At 49.2% G+C, this 20,991-nt stretch overlaps 1 protein-coding gene across 1 annotated transcript; it reads left to right on the top strand.

Moving 5' to 3' along the window:
- Positions 1–20,313: 20,313 nt before the first annotated feature.
- LOC145937948 (uncharacterized) lies at positions 20,314–20,742 on the top strand. Its single transcript, XM_083041294.1, has one exon. The coding sequence runs from the start codon at positions 20,314–20,316 to the stop codon at positions 20,740–20,742; it is 429 nt and encodes a 142-aa protein (XP_082897420.1).
- Positions 20,743–20,991: the final 249 nt, after the last annotated feature.

Raw genomic sequence — 20,991 nt, 5'->3', positions numbered from 1 at the left:
TCATTTTAATTTTGTCCATGATTTTGTCGCGAAGCATTGGGCATTTATCCGCATCCATGGCTGAATGCAATCTGTCATTCCGTGTCCCCCTGGATGCCCTCACACAGTTTCCACAGCAAGGTGATCCCTCCTTGTCGCAATCCTTCATCTCATGAGCGTTCGAGCAACGCCCACACACCGCCGCTGATTTGCAATCCTTTGCGATGTGTCCGAAGGCCATACATCTAAAACATTGGAGGACCCTAATATGGTCCCCGAAATTACACGCCGAATAACCCAGATAGATCCGGCCATTCGCAAACAATCGTTTCCGTACTCCAGGTGTTACCTCGACAATGCAATTCGAAAAACCCCCTTTAGCCTTGCTCTGATATCGGTATACCATTTTGAGATCATCACCGCTTACCTCACCGCCAAGATTCTGCGCAATCAGTCCGCTCTCGATTTCCTCTCCAGACATGTGAGAGGGCACTCCCCGAATAATAAGCCTCGGATTGATTTTTTCTCGTTGTACTATTTTGAAACCGGCGCGCGCCAGGTTTTGATGCGCTTTGATTTTTTCCAGATCAGGAGAAACGGCTTCGATCCTGATACCATTATTTTTTAGGTTGATGATCCTAGTCACCTTCAGAGCACAGTCGGAGGGATTGAGAATCCCGCACATTGCCTCTCTGGTAGCCTGCGATGTTGTGCATTTAACCGATTCTTCTTTGTCAGGTACAATGTCAAAAGACGTAGTCGCGGGCACCTCGTAAGTACCGCCACGCGAGACATGCACCTTGGAGGACACGCTTCTCACCGCCGCTGAGTACGTTTTCTGCAAATTAGTCTTCGAATGCATAAGTTGATAGTCGCTGTCCCTCTCGTCAAGGACCTCCCTTAGAGCTCCCTTGATCGCCTCTAACTTCTCGGGCGAGCCCTCCTCTAGAAGATTCGCAAGTGCTGAAGCCACTTCAAAGAATGATTCCTTGCAGAACCGAAGGATAGACTCGATTTGATGTTTTCTATCCGCCGTTTCCTTACTTGTTAGGAGAATTTTTACTGCATTATCATAACGTTCTTTGATTGTCGATTTTAGGGCACTAATTTTAGTCAGATTTAAGCTACCCTTCGAAGATACGCTCCTGTCTGACATGCCAGACAAAGATAATTGCGAAGACCTTTTTGTGATTGTTTTCATTTCTCCTGTATTGTCAACAGTAGGGTCAATGCCCAGACGCGCGCTGCTTTGTTTTGACATATCGTCACCCACTCCACGGTGACTCTAACCGTTATGAAATCTCTCGACTCCCAATCTCGGTTCTTTCAACAGAACATGTACAGAAGATATTCACACACTTCAAATGCAATTAGCATGCAAGTCGTGATGGCCCTTACGAGTCCTTGAGTTGTTGCTATAGTTGTGATTACGTGATATATAAATGTGCTAAAGATTTCACTCGAAATGACAGAAATACTAGAGAGCGACACACAACACGTCTGATCGACTCGACTCTCCAAGAGAGAGAGAGAGAGAGAGAGAGAGAGAGAGAGAGAGAGAGAGAGAGAGAGAGAGAGAGAGAGAGAGAGAGAGAGAGAGAGAGAGAGAGAGAGAGAGAGAGAGAGAGAGAGAGAGAGAGAGAGAGAGAGAGAGAGAGAGAGAGAGAGAGAGAGAGAGAGAGAGAGAGAGAGAGAGAGAGAGAGAGAGAGAGAGAGAGAGAGAGAGAGAGAGAGAGAGAGAGAGAGCAATATTTATGGAGCGCCCTGGGAGCAGAGTCCCCTCAGGCGCCATTTCTTAGAGTATGTTGAATACAATTATATGTGATCATAGTAGCGGTTTTCAAAAATATAAGCACAAAGTAAATTAATTAATACAAGTTATGTATATTGCAGATAGATAGATATCAGACTGTAAAGGTCCCGGTGCGTCAGAGAGAGAGAGAAAAGAGTTAGAGTTAGGCAAGGCGAGAGCGCGTATGGTCCATCGAAGTCAGATCAAGTAGGTGTGTGTAGAGTCCCTGCTTAAATTCGTGCAGAGAGCGCGCCCCCTTGATAATTTGAGAGAGACCGTTCCAAAGTCCAGCAGAGACGGATCGAAAGGATCGTCTAAAAAGTTCGGTTCGACATTGAGGTATTATTAGTGTGTCCTTGGAGCTTCTCGTATTCCTCACAACTTGCTCCGTCCTGAAGTTCAGGTTGTCGCGGATGTATGCTGGTTTCCCGGTTCGTAATATTGAAGAGGAGGCAGCCCACAAAGTACGTTCTTCTGGCGTTCAATCTTGAGCATACGTAGGTCTCTGTAATATGGGGTGATATGCTCATCCCATCTAGCAGAGACAATAAATCTCACGCACGCGTTGAAGGCTCTATGTAGCTTGAGATTTTGTTCGGATGTCATCCGTCAAAGCGGCACAGCAATAATCGATATAGGGTAATATGAGAGTAGTCACTAGCTTTAGTCTGAAAGCGGTCGGGAAGAGATGCTTGCAAAGTTTCAATCTGTAAAGAGCGGAACGGATTTTGTTTGTCGTGTTTGTGACTTGCTTATCCCACGATAAGTTGTTAGAGATAGTCACGCCCAAATATTTGACTGATGTTGCAAACACTGCCGTAGTCGCTCCAATCGTGATCTTTGGAAGGACGTTCAGATCAATTGAGTTTATATACCTTGAGGTACCAAAAATTATTGCTTGTGTTTTGTCAGGATTTAACAGAAGGCTGTTTGAGGTCGACCATTCAATAACATTCTCAATGTCTTCATTAATTCTGCGTATGGCGTCCGACAACTTCTGCGGTTCGCAGTGGATGTAAATCTGCAGGTCGTCTGCATAGTAATTATATCTGCAGTACCTCATCACGTCTTTGAAATCAGACAGGTACAACGTGAAGAGCAGCGGACCCAGGACAGAGCCCTGCGGCACGCCCGCCCCCACGTATGACAGTGACGACACCGTGTCCGTTGCACGATCCTTTACCGCTTGAGTACGACCCGACAGGTATGAATAGATCCATGACAGTACCGAGTTTGAGAAGTTCAAATTCTTTAGCTTCCTTATAAGCGTTAGGTGGTTAACTCTATCGAAGGCCTTGGAAAAGTCGAAAAAGATTGACACGGTGACCTTTCTCTTGTCAACCGCATGCCTCACCTCATCAAGCATTCTTCTGAGGCATGTCTGCGTTGAGTGTGACCTACGGTAGGCAGATTGGCAAGGATCTAGTAGATCAGAATCCTCAAGATAATCACATATTTGCTCACTAACCACCCTTTCCAAAACTTTAGATAATATAGGCAATATTGAGATAGGTCGATAGTGTTTTGCCGTTGTAGGGTTCTTGATCTTCGGTATCGGGCAGACGAGAGCCGATTTCCACGCCGTAGGAATGACACCATTCGCCAGAGAGAAGTTAAAAAGGTGCTTTAGCACAGGTAAGATAGAGTACTGAAATCGCTTCACAAATTTCAATGGAATGCCATCAGAGCCAACCGCGTTAGATTTGTTGCTTGAAATTACTTTCGTGATTAGAAATGGCGCAACGTATCTCCAGTGGAACTTAGTATCGTCGTACGTGTTATCCATGAGTTCCATAACTGAGAGTTCTTGATTCCCGTCATGAGACACCGCCATTTCGCCCACGAAACACTTGTTCAGTTCGTCCACGGGAATAGACAGTTTTGCATTTAGATCTTTGGTCTTAATCAGTCCGAAGTGCCTCAAGGTGTTCCAGATTGAGTTTGACCTTTCCGAATCTTTAAATAAGTTGGAATAGTATGCTCGTTTCTTGGTTCGTATCAAATTTTGCGTCATATTTCGTAACTTCTTGTAATGGTCGTAATCCTGACTATTTCTCCTTCTACGCCAAGCTCTCCTCGCAAGGTCCCTCTTACGCATGGCATGGCGAATATCATCCGTCAGCCATGGTGCTGGCAGATTCTTCAAATGTCGTCTTCTTAAAGGCAAGTATGTGTTGAGTAGCTCCAACAATGTAGTATTAAAGATGTCGATCTTCTCATCCAGACTACCTGCTGCGAAAAGATTGCTCCAGTCAAGATCATTAATGTCAGAGAGCAGAGAGGCCTCGTTTAGATTATGCCAGTCCCGACAGACCATGAGCCTGTCACGCCGTCGCTCAACCCTGACAGCATATATAACATTAATCAAGTCATGAGCAGAAAGGAAGGCCACACCATGCTGACCATGCTCAACGAGCTTATCAGAGTCATCAATAATGCAAAGATCCAGGAGTGTACTAGTGTTCCTGAGATGATGTGTCGGACCGGACGGAACGAGGAAAAAATCCGACGCCATCACGAAGGAGTGTATCTACTGACTGTCAAAAGTGACCCGAAGCAAGTCAGCATTAAAGTCACCCATGATGATCGTATGCCTATAGTCCGTCTAGAACTCCAAAAATAGTTGTAAGAATTCTTCGATATATCCAATGTTTGGTGGTCTGTAAACCACGGCCAAAAGCAACCCGGCTGCATCCTCGAACGCGATCTCCGCGATGATAAACTCAGGTCTCCCGGCAGTAGACCCCGCGGAACTCGCCAGAACAGTTGCCCCTAGCGTGCTTGACAGGTAGAAGGCAACCCCTCCCCCGCCTCTACCCCCCCAATCACACCTGAAAAGAGTATAGCCAGGAAGCCTGATCATGTCGTCGGTGACTTCCGGCCGAAGCCACGTCTCAGACAGACAAATGGCATGATAGTCGGCTCTGCTGAAAAAATGTTGGAACTCATCAAGGTGCGCATATAGCGATTGACAGTTGACATGACATATCTTGAAGCCCTCAGAATTAGTTGATGATCTATCCATAATTAATGTTCGTGATTTTATCCTTGATCTTTCTGCATAGAATAGGACACAGTTTGCCGTCAGTGGCCATATGCGCAATGCCGCTGTTAGGACCCTAAAGACGCTTGCAATTTACGCACACAGGAGGTAGAACTCTCGCCGTGCAGTCCCTCATCTCATGGTCTCCCGCACAATGCCCACAAGACGGCTTTTCTTTGCAATTTCTGGCCAGATGTCCGAATTGAAGACATCTGAAACATTGCAGGATTCTGATATGGTCCGCGAAGTCACAAGATTCATATCTCAGGAAAATCCGTCCGCTTCTTAGCAACGCGGCCCGAATATCAGGCGTGACTTCTAGTATGCAGCTGGTAGAGCGTCTATTTTCTTTAGGCGAATAGATGTAGATGACCTTTAAGTTTTTGCCAAGTTCACCATCAAGATTTTGTGCGATGACTTCTTCTCGAATTTCTTCAGCCGTCATGTTTATAGGTACGCCGTGTACGACAATTCTAGGGTTCAGCTTGGTGTCCTCCTGAACCATTAAGCCCGCCTCCCGCAAGCCAGGATGTGCCTTGATCCTTTCCAAATCCGGCGAAACGGCTTCAATCTTCACAGCATTATTATGCGTATAGGATATCCTGTTGACCCTCAAACTGCAGTCCGATGATTTGAAAACATTGCACAACATCTCCCTAGTCGACCTCGACGTTGGATAGTTACCCCTATGCTCCGCATCAGGAACGACCATGAAGCTCATTGACTCTGTCAACTCGACGGTGGGCCCCCCGGAAACGCGCACCTCCGCCCTTGCAGAGCTCGCAACCGATGCATAGGATCTTGTCTCGACCCCCGGCGCCGTCGCAGGTACCTTCCCCCCCGCAATAGTCTGCGTGCTAGGCGAGTGCAAACTCCCCCGTTCCCCAAAAGATCTCGGAGACCGCCCGCTTAATCTCCCCGACCGACACGCACCCCCCCACGGATCTCTCCTCCAACAAGTTCAGCAAGACAACCGAAATCTCCATGAAAGCATCCCGACACACATGAAACGCGGACGCAATAGTGCTTTTTTTCAAGCGATTCTTTACTCGAAAGAAGTGCCCTCGTGACAGACTCGGTGTGACGATTCACCGACGCTCTCAACGCATTCACTCTTGAGGAATTTATATGGTCTGACGATCTCTCTGACCCACCTGACTAATTTAAAATCGCCGCGCTCGAAGACTGCCTCACAGGTCCCCTCCTTCCTACGCCACCGTCATCGTCGTCCCCTTGCCTGCTCACGCCAGTATCGTTGAATTTATCATTAACATCCATCTCGACAGGTTAAAAGTCAAGAAAATAAATAAACAGGGTCGCCCACAAGACGGAGCGCCGACAGCTAAAAGTTACTGGAATCCTTTCCGTACTCAAGTCCTTAGAGCGGTCAAACGTCCAGTGAAAACAGAAAGGAAAATTGGACCATCCAGAATAATCAAGCAGGTAGTGCTTAGATAAGACTAGTCTAAAAAAGAAACGCCCCGAAGGGCAGATTACGGCAGAAAAACAGCACGCTGGCAGGAGTGCTCAAAGAACACGTCTATACACAAACTCCAAGAAAGAGAGAGAGAGAGAGAGAGAGAGAGAGAGAGAGAGAAAACTTCATTTATTGAGCGCTCTGGGACGGAGTCCCCTCAAGCGCTAGAACAATTTTACAACAGTTAACGCTAGATTTATATAACAGTATGAAACAAAGTATAAAAATGTAAAAAAAAAGAAAAAAAAACAATAGCAAAAAACAAAGAATTTAAATATGTATATCCATGCTTAACAGGAGGATTGCGTAAGAGTGTGTGTGTGCATGTGAGCGTGTATGTGTATGTGTGTTTGCGTGTATGAGTGTGTTTCGTATGTCAAATATATGGAATCAGGGGATGCTAGAGAGAGAACATGTACTTGACACAAAGAATTTGTGTTCGATATTGACCTTGATTATGAACCGGATGGCTAATGAGTTAGTAAATGCACATAAAGCCCCTGCTTGAATCCTGATGGCGACTCAGCATTTTTGATTGACGAAGGAAGACTGTTCCATAGCTTTATCGAAGTGAGCCTGAAAGAACGCTTAAACAGCTCGATCCTGCATTGAGGTAAATAAAGCATGTCCTTACGAGCTCTTGTTGTACGCTCAGTAGTTGCCTCTTTATAGTTGAGGTGCCCACAAAGTAGGTTCTTCTCTCGACGATCTTCAGCCAACGTAATCTCTCATAATATGGCGTGATATGTTCGTCCCTTCGTGCGTTAAAGATGTATCTTATGCGTTTATAGCTCTATGAAGTTTCAAGTTATTTTCTGCCGTCATGTCCGTAAAAGCTGCACAGCAGTAGTCGATGTGCGGAAAGATTAGAGAGACTACTAACTTGATTCTGAGTGCCTCAGGAAACAGATTTTTGCAAATCTTTAGTTGATATAGTACTGCGTGTATCTTCTTAGTAGTACTATTTGCCTGCCTCTCCCATGACAGAGTGTTCGATATCATGACTCCAAGGTACTTTACTGTTGTCGAATATTGCACCACGACGTTATCGACTATGACTCCCGGAAGAATATTCACATCAATGGCGTTAATGTATCTTGACGTGCCCATAATCATTGCCTGAGTTTTATCAGGGTTTAAGATCAGTTTATTGGCTTCGGACCAATCACAAACCGCCTCAATATCCTTGTTGACTTTTCGGATGGTGTCCAGCAGATCCCTAGGCTCACAGTGGATGTACAGCTGTAGGTCGTCCGCATAATAATTGTAGCTGCAGTATCTTAGAACGCGTCCAAAGTCAGACAAGTACAGCGAAAAGAGTAGAGGCCCCAGGACTGATCCTTGAGGCACTCCCGCACACACGTATGTCACAGATGAGATGATATTTTTCAAGTTATCTTTCACGACTTGAGTCCTTCCGCTAAGGTATGAATGCACCCAGGTTAGGGTGCTGTCGGAGAAGTTTAAATTTTTCAACTTTTTGAGCAAGATCAAGTGATCGACTTTATCGAATGCTTTGGTAAAGTCGAAGAAGACCGACACCGTTATCATCCTCCTATCAGCCGCGTATCTAACCTCGTCCAGCATCCTGATCAGGCAGGTTCCCGTCGAATGATATTGCCTATAAGCGGATTGATTCGGATCAAAAAGGTTTGTGTCTTCCAAAAACTTCCCGATCTGCTCACCAACCATCCTTTCCAGCATCTTCGATATCACAGGAAGAATTGAAATGGGCCGATAATGTTGCACTGTTGTTGGATTCCTGACCTTAGGTATCGGACAGATGAGAGCAAACTTCCACTGCGTTGGAAACACCCCATTCGTCAACGGGTAGTTGAAGAGGTGCTCAACTATCGGCATTATGCTCTGAAAGGTCAACTTCAGTAATCTCAGAGAGATGCCGTCCGCACCCGTCGCATTTGATTTTGTCCTTGAAATCGCCTTCGATATTGATGGAGGCGTCACGTATCTTCAATAGAAATCTCTATCGTCGAAGTCCCCGGAACAAAGATCATCTATGATGTCAGAAGACTCCATTGTCGCATCTTCATCAGAAGCAGAGCGCTCGAAACCGCTAGCAAAAAATGCACTCAACTCCTCCACAGAACAGAGAAGTCTCCTCCCCGCGTCTTTAACCCTGATGAGTCCCAGATGCCTCAAACCACTCCAGACCTCCTTGGCATCGCTTGTCCGATTGAATACTTTAAGATAATATTCCCGCTTCTTAGCTCGCACGAGGCTCTGAGTTTGATTGCGCAGTTCCTTATAGCGGTCATAGTGCAGGTCGCTTCTGTGTCTTCGCCATGCTCTTCTCGCCAGATCTCTCCTGCGCATTGGCTGGCGCACCTCCTCAGTCAACCATGGAGCGGGCAGATTCTTGAAATGCCTATGTCTTAGCGGAGCATGTAAGTTCAAGATTTCGAGTAGCTTGCTGCTGAAAATCTCAATCTTCCTATCCATATCGCCCGCAAAAAGTCCAGTCTATATCGCTAATGTCCGCTCTGAAGGACATCTCGTCAAACGCACTCCAATCAGTGTTGTGAGACGGGCCGGGTTTTCTCGCGCATGCGCGGCCATAATGGCTGTTAGCAGTGATGTATCTATCTGTAGTGAAGAGGTGGTAGGAGATAGGGCGCTGACGGTTGACACTCTTGGCGGGAGAAATATGTAATATATATTTAATAATACAATATATATGTATATATATATAATTGTGCATATGTATGCTGTATTATTAATTATATATTACAAATTTTTCCTTATATTACAAAAAATTTTGCAGAATTATGTGATCATGGTACATCTTTTTATCTGTACATATACCTCACTGATGCTATGTCCGCCGCGCATGCGCGAGAAAACCCGGCCCGTCTCACAACACTGACTCCAATCCCTGCATATAACTAGTCTTTCTCGTCGACGCGGCTTCCTGATTCCATACTTTATGTATATAAGATCGTGAGCAGACAAAAATGTGACGTCGTGCTGTCCGCATTCTTTGAGCTTATCCTCATCATCAATTATGCACAAATCTATGAATGTACTGGAGTTTCTCAGGTTATGCGTAGTTTCATATGGAACAAGATAAAGGTTTGAAGCAGATACGAATGTTCTCAACTGCTGACTATCGAAAGTAACTTGGTTCATGTCCGCGTTGAAATCTCCCAGGATGATCGAGTGCCTATACCAAACCTGAATATCCAAAAATGCTTGAAAAAATTCGTTCATGTAACCGGAATTTGGAGGCCTATACACCACAGCCAATAACAGTTTTGCAGAGTTGTGGAATAATATTTCCGCAATCATAAATTCCGGTCTGCCAGTTTGTGTTCCTGGAGTTCTCAAGAGCACAGAGGCACGAAGATGATCCAAGAGATAAAACGCCACACCTCCTCCCACTCTGCCTATTCTATCACATCTAACCAATGTGTAACCTGGCAACCCTATCATGATGTCAGTGATATCCGGCCTGAGCCACGTCTCTGACATACAAATGACATGGAAGTCAGAGCCAACGAAGAAGTGCCTAAATTCATCGAAATAAGCAAATAAGGATTGACAGTTCACATGGCAGATTTTGATGTCCTCCAGGTCATCTCCTATTTCAGTCACAGTTGATGTGGACTATCTTTTCCTTTATTTTTCTGCACAGAATTGAACACTTTTTTGCATCCAGGGCAGAGTGTCTCAGATCTCCGCTTGCACCCCGCTGTCGTTCACAGTTGCCACATTTCGGCGGTTCGCCTCTGCCTCTGCAGTCTCTTGTTTCGTGAGTACCGGCGCAATGTCCGCATGTCGGTCCCATGCTACAGTCCGCAGCATAATGTCCGAAAGAGAGACATCTGAAGCACTGCACCACTCTTACGTGGTCCGCAAACGGACAGGATACATAACGAATATATATTCGCTCTCCTGCTAAAAGTGCCTTCCGCGCCGCCGGCGATACCTCCAGTATACAGCTAGTCGTTCGCCTCTCTTTTTTAGGCGTAAAGATGTAAACGACCTTGAGATCCTCTGCCAACTCACTGTTCAGGTTCTGAGCCGTGAGTTCTTCCTTTATCTCTCCCGCCGACATCTCCGCCGGTACGCCATGTAGAATAAGCCTCGGATTTAGCTTCACACTTTCTCGAACCTTGAGTCCCGCCCTTGCGAGACCAGGATGAGCCTTGACTTTGTCCATGTCAGGAGAAAATGCCTCAATTCTCACTCTGTTATCTCTTGCTAGGATCATTCTCTTGACCTTTAATCCGCAATCAGCTGGCTTAAAAACTTTGCATAAGGTCTCTCTTGTGACCTGCGCCGTAACATATTTGTTAAAGTCGGAAAGAATAAATTCATATATGTTAAAATCGCGAATAATAAATTTACACCTATTAAATTCGAGAATAATAAATTTATATGTAAAACTCGAACATAATAAAATCTTATCGCCGTGCTGCCTTTACAAAGCGGAAATCCGCAAATACGCGTTCAATAACAAACGTCTTTGTTCTCAATGTGTTTTCTCGTCTTCGTATTTATATCTCATATGTAATCAACAGACAACCGTTTCCACGTTTCATGGAACGGTATTCGACGATTACCCGAAGCTTGGGATTCCCTTTCTCCGTTCTTCGAAATTTCTAGACGTTTCCCCGAAGAGTTTAAATACCGAGGATACGACTGTCTCGAGTCTCTTATCGAAAATATAATCGAGTAATAAACATACGCTAATACAAATCTGAGTTAAGTGCGAACACGGCGATAGATTAACTTTCTGTACTGCGATCGCAAATATTTCAGTGACTGCGAGTGCGAAAAAGACGAACTCTTTATAAAAGACGTGACTTTAATGGTGCTCGGACACTTCAAGAGTTAATTTAATCTATATATTAACCGCGTCCGCATTTTCAACATTACTAAAATAAAGACATTCTTTTCTAATCACGGATCGCCTGTATTATCGCACTTCTCTTAAACTCTCAATCTCCTCTTTCGCTCTCACTCTTTCTCTCTCACTCTCTCTCTCTATCACGCTCCGCTGTTATCTCTAAACCTCAACCGTCAAGCTGATACACAATAGCATTCGCTATCCTTCTCGCTCCTCAGTCTTAGCGGAATCACATTCCCTCTTTCCGACTTCGATTCTCTCTCGCGATCAGCAAACTCTCTCTTCTCAATTCGCCGCGACGAACAAAAAAAAACGGACAGCTCGCGCGTGAACAATATTTATCAATCTTATTTTCCTCAGGCTCTATTAGGAAGCTTGTTGTCTTGGGTAATTCCACCGTCGATCCTCGTGATACCCGCACTTCTGACCCTGAAGAGCTAGTTATTGATGCATAAGATCTTGTCTTTTCCCCTCCAGTCTCCGCGTATGAACCATCGGCACCCTTCTTCACGGTGCCCAAAACTTCCGCTACAGCCCTCCTGATTTCCGCCGAATAGTCCATGGACACAGATCTCTCTTCGAGTAGATTAGTCAGGACCGCTGATATCTCCATAAAGGCATCCCTGCATGCCCTCAATGCTGACTCGATTATAGTTCTTTTTTCCAGCGTCTCTTTGCTCGATAAAAGCAGCCTGGATACAGTGTCACTATGCCTATCCACTGTGGCTTTTAGCGCATTTACTCTCGAAGAGTTTAAAACGTCAAACCGGTTCTCTCTAGCATACCTGATCCGTTTAGATTTCCCGCGCTGGTAGACTGCCTCGTGAGCCCCCGATTGCCTACGCCATTGCCTCTCTTCTGCCCCCCGGCTCCTACGCCGGCATCCATATAGATATCCGTATCGATAAACAAGACAAATGCTTGGATTGTTTACTCCTCAAGGAGAAACCCGCCGTCTCGAAAATTTTTGTCAAAGCTTCTGACAAGCATCCACAAGCAGCCTACTGACCAAAGCGGGGACGGACCCGCACAAAAGATCAGTCAAGCAAAAGTCACCCTCGACACAATCCACTGCAAAAGAAAAAAACGGCCCGAAGGGCCAAAGAACAGAAGAAAATCCGCACAGAAACACAGAGCTGTTAAAAACACGTCTGCTTCTACTCACCGAGACAGAGAGAGAGAGAGAGAGAGAGAGAGAGAGAGAGAGAGGGAGAGAGAGGGAGAGAGAGGGAGAGAGAGGGAGAGAGAGGGAGAGAGAGGGAGAGAGAGGGAGAGGGAGAGGGAGAGGGAGAGGGAGAGGGAGAGGGAGAGGGAGAGGGAGAGGGAGAGGGAGAGAGAGAGAGAGAGAGAGAGAGAGAGAGAGAGAGAGAGAGAGAGAGAGAGAGAGAGAGAGAGAGAGAGAGAGAGAGAGAGAGAGAGAGAGAGGGAGGGAGGGAGAGAGAGGGAGGGAGGGAGAGAGAGGGAGAGAGGGAGAGAGAGGGAGAGAGAGGGAGAGAGGGAGAGGGAGAGGGAGAGGGAGAGGGAGAGGGAGAGGGAGAGGGAGAGGGAGAGGGAGAGGGAGAGGGAGAGGGAGAGGGAGAGGGAGAGAGGGAGAGAGGGAGAGGGAGAGGGAGAGGGAGAGGGAGAGGGAGAGGGAGAGGGAGAGAGAAAGCTTCATTTATTTCGCGCTCTGGAACAAGTCCCCTCAAGCGCTTAAAGTAACATCAATACAAGAACGGTAACAAGAATTAATAATACAATAAATAAATAAGATTATACATAATCATCAATCAATCAACTCGAGTCGAATTGAATCGAAATCGAAGGACAAAATGATAAGACAGTCTAATCAAGAGAAAACACAAGAAATTGTGTGAGTGTGTGTGCGTATATTTGTGACATTAATATTAGTACATGCAGAAGCGCGAAAGAGCGTGCATGAATGAACATAAAATGTAAGGGAGCGCAATCGAGTGTGGGTCCGAGAGAACAACAGAATTTCTTTTGATTGGCTAAACTACCATTCAATTTAATAGGTGCGCGTACAGTTTTTGTTTGAAGTCGGTCCGGGATTCAGCGTCGCGAATATTCGATGGAAGTCCGTTCCATAGCCCTGCCGATGTAAGTCTGAAAGAGCGTCGGAAAAGCTCAGTGCGACAGAGAGGCAAGACCAATGCGTTCTCCGACACTCTAGTGGATCGTTCTGAGATGTTGCCACGCAAATTAAAGTCAGCAAAGAGAAGACAGGGCAACCTCGTTTGCAATATTGCGTAAAGCTGACAACCGACGAAATAGGCGCGTCTAGTTTCGATCTTCAGCATACGCAGTTTTTTATAATATGGGGTGATATGTGCGTCAGCCCTGATGTTGAATATAAATCTGACGCAGGCGTTCATGGCCCTGTAGAGTTTAAGGTTTTGTTCTGATGTGACGTCCGTGAAGGCAGCACAGCAGTAGTCAGTATGCGGTAAGATCAGGGTAGTTACAAGCCTTGTTCTGAGTTTTGTCGGGAAGAGGTCCTTGCAAAGTTTGAGTCTGTATAGTGTAGATCGAATTTTCTTCGCTGTAATCGCTACCTGACTCTCCCAGGATAAGTTGTTTGCGATCGTGATTCCCAGGTATTTGACGGACGTCGAGAATTGAGTGGTGGCCGTATCTACTATAATTTCAGGGGTAGAATGCAGATCGATGGCATTAATGTATCTGGAGGTGCCGTAGATGATAGCCTGTGTTTTGTCAGGGTTGAGGATAAGCCTATTTTTGGAAGCCCAGTCAGTGACAGCTCTGATGTCCTCATTCACATTCCGAATCGCATCCTTCAAATCCTTGGGTCTGCAGTGATAGTAGATCTGCAGGTCATCAGCGTAAAAGTTATATTTGCAGACATGCTTAAAATCCGCTATATACAGAATGAAAAATAGAGGCCCCAGAACAGAGCCCTGTGGAACTCCCGCCCTCATAAGCAATGGAAGTGACGTTTCACCCGTGGCACTGTCTCTAACCACCTGAGACCGGCCTGTCAAATAAGAAGAGATCCACTGTAGCACGGTGTCCGAGAAATTCAAGCACTTCAATTTTCTTAAAAGAATTTGATGGTCGACTCTATCGAACGCCTTAGAGAAATCAAAAAAGACTGATATCGTGACCATTCTCTGATCCGCTGCATGCCTAATGTCGTCTAGTACCCGAAGAAGGCAAGTTTGTGTAGAGTGACCACGGCGATATGCGAATTGGCACGGGTCGAAGAGGGAAAGATCCTCAAGATAGCCGCGAATCTGATCGCAAGCCACCCGCTCCATGGCTTTAGACAGAACCGTTAGACGTTTCCGAGGCGGGGTCCGGCGACGAGAGTAGAGCCCCAAGGTGCTGGTTGGGGGTCTCCAGGCTGGGTAGCCTGGGTCCCCGTCCCAGCGTCCCTGGGGCTGTCGCTCCCGGGCCACTCGGACATATTCCGAGCTCGGGCCGGGACGGCGGAGTAGGCCACGCGTGGTTACCCGAGGGGCTTTGCCCGGGGGGGTTACCCAAGGGGCATTGCCCGGAGGGTGCCACGCGAGTCTGCCGCTGGGGCCGCTCGGACGTTTCCGCGGCGGGGTCCAGCAGCGAGAGTTCGTACTCTTGGCCGGTCGGAACCGTTTCCCTTTCCGAACCGGCCGGTCAGGAGAGGTGTAGTCCCTTCCACCGGACGTGATTACCGGTGGGGGGACGGCTGGTCGCCACGGCGTGTAGGGCAGGGCCGGGGAGCGGCGACCCTGTCCGAAGCGTCCGTGGGGGCCCCCGGGTGGCGCCACCCGCTGCGGTACCCCCGTTGTCGGAGGCGGGGTTCCCTGAAAGCCCGTGTGGGCGTTAAAACCCACACGGGTGTGTAAGGGGCTCGGGGTCTGGCCGGGGTGCGGTATCCCCCCGGCCAACGACGTATGTCCCCTCCCCGGGGGAACTTGGGGCCCGGCCTTGGGGTGTGGCCGGTCATGTTTCGGGGCACCCCCTGGCCGGTGGGGGTATACCCTGGGGGATGAAGCCGCAGCGGGACAGTGGGAAAAACAAGATGAACACAAATATAAATAGAAATACAAAACAAATGGATGGAGCAGAAGCGCAAGGCGGACCACTGGAAACGGAGGTCCAAGGAAGGAAGACGTTCCAAACCTCTATGGAGGAGGAAATAGAATATATCAGGAAGGGGGACCTACAGCAATGTGCTAGAACAGCCCTTGTAGACGCAAATTCAGACGGGAGCCTCACTTCTATCTTCTCGACAGACTCGAGACAATCGAGTAAAAAGAGAGCGAGGAAAGATCCTACATTGACACGCCTGAACCAAAGGGCAAAGGATAGGGAGGATGCCATCTACAAAAAGAGAGGAATCCGAAAACCTGAATATGAGGCGGATACGGAAGGGGATGACACTGTCAGCCAAGGCAGTGAAGGTGAGGACACTCAAGGAAGGTACACATCTGTAGGTACCATATATGATAAGGACTTCCCTGCTTTTCATAATAAAAATCCGCTCCTGCAACAAGAGCAAAAACAAGAAGGCAAGGAAGAGGTGGTGGAGGCATTGCCCCCGATGAAGCCACAAAAAGGACCTGGCCGTCCTGAAACCACCGGTGAGTACCGGAAACTTCAGGAGAAACAGGCTGAAAAAGAGAAAGAGGAGGAACTCCGCAACGAAAGAGAGGTGCTGGATCCCCGATACTTGCCCTCTCAGGGAAAATGATATACAGAATTCCTTGTAAGGATAAAAGAGAAGGGGGAGGAGTTCCAGGAAACGCCAACCAAGGACCTGGAAGCAATAACGGCAGAGAGGGCGAGAGATATTTACAAAGTGGCTGCTCAATCGAAAAAGATGAAAGGCACGTTGATAAAACAGGCCAAGGATGCGGCCGCAGAAATGAGCGCGGCGGCCACGGTTCTGGCCTTAAGGGCCCAGAACCCGAAGGAGGTGCCTATCGAAAGGCAATTAGAGGAGTTGCGCCACCAAGTACACCAGCTGATGATGGAAAAACAACAGCTGGAGAGAAAGGTGGAACAACTGAGCAGAAGAAGGACCAACACAAAGCTCCATCCGATGGAGAGGAGATAAGGAAATGACCGCTCGGTGCAGAAAAAGAAAGCACCAGAATAAGGACAAGGAAGTGGGTTGAGGGAACCTCACTTCCACCCGAAGGTGGGGAGATCCCATCAATCCCGATGGAGGCCGGAGAGACCCCACTTCCGCCTTTCGGCGGGGGAGCCTCCCCGACGAGGGATGTCGAGATGTGGGGAATCTCACCGTCACCATACGATGAGGAGATCCCCTGCATCTCAGGGATTGTGGGAAGGGTTAGGGAGGAACAGGGGGAAGAGAAAATGGAGATTGAAGAGGAGGAGGACGCTCTTTCTCCCTTCAATAAAGCGAACCCTCCCTCTCCTTCGAAACAAGGAAAGAGGGACCGAGTCCCCACCAAAACCGGGATATTACATATCGCAAAGGGGGGCATGGAATACACCATTCCGCAAAATAGTGGGAAAAAAGAAGAGGAAGAGAAAGAGAAGCACATGGCACTGGTCGCCATGATTGAGGGGGTTGTTGAGAGAGTGATGGATAAAAGATTAGGGTGTCCAATCCTCACTTATGGGAAAACCCTGAGAGCAAGGAGGGAGACAAACCAACAACAACAGCAGACGAAACAACAGCCGCAGAAAAGGGCACAGCCAGTTATGGCTAAACAAACAGCCCCGGCCAAACAGACAGCCCCCAGCGAAAGAGGGAAAGGCAACCAAGGCCATGCCGGTGATAAAGGGGGTTGAGACGCTGCACAAGGCAGTGAAAATACTGCCCGCAACAACAACACTCAACCCCCCCGCTCGGCCGGCAACAACAAAAGTTCCCAAACGGAGCGTATCGAGAGAGACGGAGGAAGAGGGAAAGTCACTTCCCCCTCAAAAGGGGAACAGACAAGAGAGGAAAGTGGAGGGGCCCAAAAGGCCAAACCCCCAAGCTCCAAAAAAGAAGGAGGAACCACAAAAGGACGCCACTTCATGGACGGAAGTGGTGTCCAAAAAAGCCAAAAAAGTCAGCAGCAGAGGAGACTGCAAAAGTGGCAGCAGCCAAAAGCACAGCCGCAAATAAGAAACAGGAGGCAGCAAACCCCACTCCAAAACCGATGAACAAGGCGCAACCGCGGATGCAGCGGAAGGAGCCGAAAAGGGCGGCCGTAACGGTGACGTGTCCTCCTGGAACATACGAGGAGAACCTCCGGGAGGCGCGTCAAAAAGTGAATATACTAAATCTTGGCATCCAGGGAGCCAAGATTAAAAGGGCCGTAACAGAGGCCTATATTTTCGAAATCCCGGGGGCGAACAGCCAAGAAATGGCTGATAAATTTGCCCTCGGGATGAGAAAGGCCCTATTAGATAAGGAGGGTGTGCGCGTACAGCGGCCAACCAAGATGGCAGAATTAAGACTCCGGAGGCTCAATGAGTCGATAAGGGCCCCCGAAATCTTAGAGGCAGTTGCCATCAATGGCAACTGCGAGCAGGAGGAAGTCTACCTGGGAGAAATCAGAAGAACCCCAGGTGGCATGGGAATAGTGTGGGTTCGCTGCCCTCTAAAGGCAGCGAATCAGATAATGAAGTCGGCCCAAATCAGGGTTGCATGGGCACTCGCGTGCGTAGAGATGCTAGAGGCACGCCCCCTCCAGTGCTATAAATGTCTGGAGGGGGGGCACGTACGCGCGCGGTACTCCAACAATGTAGATCGCAGCGGTAGATGCTACCGCGGCGAAGAGGGACATACAGCCCGGAAATGTGAAGCCGGGGTTAAATGCCCGGTGTGTACGGATAGAGGGCTGCCCGCCAACCATAGGACGGGCAGCAGGGCGTGCACACCGGTGCAAAAGGGGAGGAGAGGAGTCCCACTCAATAAAATAATGGACCGCCCTCTCCCAAAGCAGGAGTCACCCGCAAAAGCGGGAAAAGGGGAGAAACCCCAACAACAAGAAGAGTCCCCCCCCCTTATCGATTTCGATATCGTGTCAGAGGGGTCCAAGGAGCCAAGGACAAAGGGGGGGAAGAAAAGGGAGGAGGAGAAGCTCCCAGTAGGAGGCGCTAAGAAAAAGCGCCTCCAGGAGAATATAACGCAGGAAGATCCCGCCGCCATGGAGACGGCGGGACCCGCGGATGAAGAAACAGGCGACAATGGCCTGTAAGGTGCTTCAAGCAAACTTGAACCATTCAGGGAGGGCCCAAGACCTCTTCGCCCAAAATATGGCGGAGAGGGACTGTGGACTGGGGATCGTAGCAGAGCCGTACCGCGTACCCGAAAACAACTGGGTAAGCAGTACGGACGGCTTGGCTGCGATCACCCGCAGGAACGCGTCAAACTCTCCCCCGATGGAGCTATTAAAGTCGGGGGAGGGTTACGTTATGATCCAATGGGGGCCCGTCATAGTAGTGGGCGTGTACCTCTCGCCGAACCTTAGTAAAGGGGACTTTCGCGAGAGGCTACATGCCCTTGAGGGACAGCTGAGGGCTCGCCGCCCCGCCCCGATAGTGGTCGCGGGGGATTTCAACGCAAAATCTGGCGTTTGGGGTTCCCCGCGCACTGACTGGCGGGGTCGCGAGCTACTGGATTGGGCGGTGCAGTGTGGCCTCGTCCCCTGTAATAGGGGGAACGAGGCCACATGTGTAAGGCGGCAGGGCAAGTCAATTGTAGATCTTACCTGGACGACCCGCCCTGCCGCAAAGTTGTTACATGGGTGGAGGGTGCTGACGAAGGTTGAAACTCTTTCTGATCACAGATATATAGAGTTCTCCGTCAATGCCTTCCCCCAAGAACTGGTGGAGCGCCGCCGATTGAGAGAAGCTGTCTCTCGCAGATGGGCCCTCAAGAAAATGGACCAAGACGCGTTCCTGGCCGCAATTGAGGCTTCCCTGATGGTTCAAGGAGGGGAAATTAGGGGGGACCTGGAAGAACAAAGGGCGTGGCTGCTCAGGATCATAAATGAAGCTTGTGATGCAGCCATGCCCAGGGTAAAGAATAGGTCCCCCCGAAAAGCATATTGGTGGTCGGAGGAAATCGCCGAAGCGAGGCGATCCTCCGACCACGCAAGGAGAAACGCGCAAAGGAGGAAGAGGCTCGAGCGGATAGACCCCGAGGGTTATCAGGACGCGTGGGATGCGTACAAAGAAAGACGCGATACCCTGCGCGTCCTGATCAGGAAGGCCAAGGCGGGAGCCTGGGAGGAATTGCTCTCCTCCCTGGACGAGGATCCGTGGGGGCGCCCTTACCGCATAGTTTTAAACAAACTCAGAGGTAGGGGGCCCCCCATAACGGAAACTTTAGACCCCCAATTTATTGGCCAAGTTGTGGACACCCTGTTCCCGCTGGAGGAGGGAAACACAAACTTGATTCCAGCGCGGGACTGGGTGTGGGACGAGGCGGCCATGGGGGTCACGGGAGGAGAACTCCAGAAAGCCATCGGGAAGATCAACAGCGGAAAAGCTCCAGGTCCCGATGGCATACATGGAAAAGCCTGGGCTCTCGCCTACCGGGGTCTGGCAGAGCCCATGCGGAGGTTGTATAACGAATGCTTCCGCATGGGCTCATTCCCACGAGAGTGGAAGAAGGCGCATATAGTCCTCCTTTCCAAAGAGGGCAAACCGATGTGCCCTCGTCTATAAGCCAATTTGCCTAATAGACGAGGCGGGTAAGATCCTGGAAAGGATCATCGTCGATCGCCTCGTCTACCATTTGTCCCGAAATGGTCCCAATTTAAGCGATGGGCAATACGGCTTCCACGTCGGGCGATCCACCGTGGACGCGATACTGCGGGTTCGCTCGATTGCGGGAGCCGTTGCGGAGGAAGGCGGGGTGTTGTTGGCAGTTTCGTTGAAGCATCGGCATTTCCAACGCCTTCAACACCCTGCCATGGCACCGGATCGGGGAGGCCCTGGAATATCACAGGGTTCCCCCGTATCTGGTGTCGATTTTGAGGGACTATTTCAGGGACAGGCAATTGGCCTATACAGACAGAAATCCCGAGGAACAAAGACGTCGTATGTCGTGCGGGGTTCCACAGGGGTCAGTGTTAGGACCCCTAATGTGGAACCTGGCATACGACGTCGTTCTTCGGACTGCCCTCCCCCCTGGCTGTCGCTGTCGCGGGGTGTGTTACGCCGATGACACACTGGTGATGGCTGGGGGGAACTCGTGGGAAGACGCCATCGCTCGAGCCAACTTTGCGGTGAACCGCGTCGTGCGACTCATTCGTCAGATGGGGCTTAAGGTGGGGCCCCAGAAAACTGAGGCCGTCTTTCTTCACGACGGCTCTCATGGGGCGCCACCAGAAGCCCGCATCACAATGGAGGACACCACCATAGAGGTGGGGGCCCATATGAAGTACTTGGGCCTCCACCTCGATAGCAAGTGGACGTTCCGCGAGTACTTCCGCCAAATATCCCCCAGGGTGGAGAAGGCAGCAATGGCGCTGCAACGCCTGCCAAACCTTGGGGGACCGGGCGGAGGTGTTCGTCGACTGTACGCCGGAACAATTCATTCCATGCTCCTGTACGGAGCCCCGGTATGGGAGGAGAGTCTGGCGGCCGCCCAAAAAATGCCTTAAGGCAATTGCAAAAGCGGGTGGCCAACAGAATATGCCGGACAGTAAGCTGGACGGCTGTGGGGGTACTAGCAGGAGTACCCCCACTGGAGATGCTCGCCCGCATGTACGCAGATGTGTACAAGCATACAAGAGAATATCAGCGGGCGGGCGTCCCAATAACGGAGGGCCTCCGGCGTACGGTGAGAGTCCACGTCCGACGGGCGCTGATCCAAAGGTGGAGGGACAGCCTCATGGATCCAAGGCTACCGG

Source organism: Prenolepis imparis, unplaced genomic scaffold (genome assembly GCF_030444845.1).
Source record: "Prenolepis imparis isolate NDT839.2.m4 unplaced genomic scaffold, iyPreImpa1.0 SCAF_6, whole genome shotgun sequence".
In the NCBI taxonomy this organism is placed as follows: domain Eukaryota; kingdom Metazoa; phylum Arthropoda; class Insecta; order Hymenoptera; family Formicidae; genus Prenolepis; species Prenolepis imparis.
Note: the sequence above shows the minus strand (reverse complement) of the source record. Positions and strands in the feature narration are given on the sequence as shown.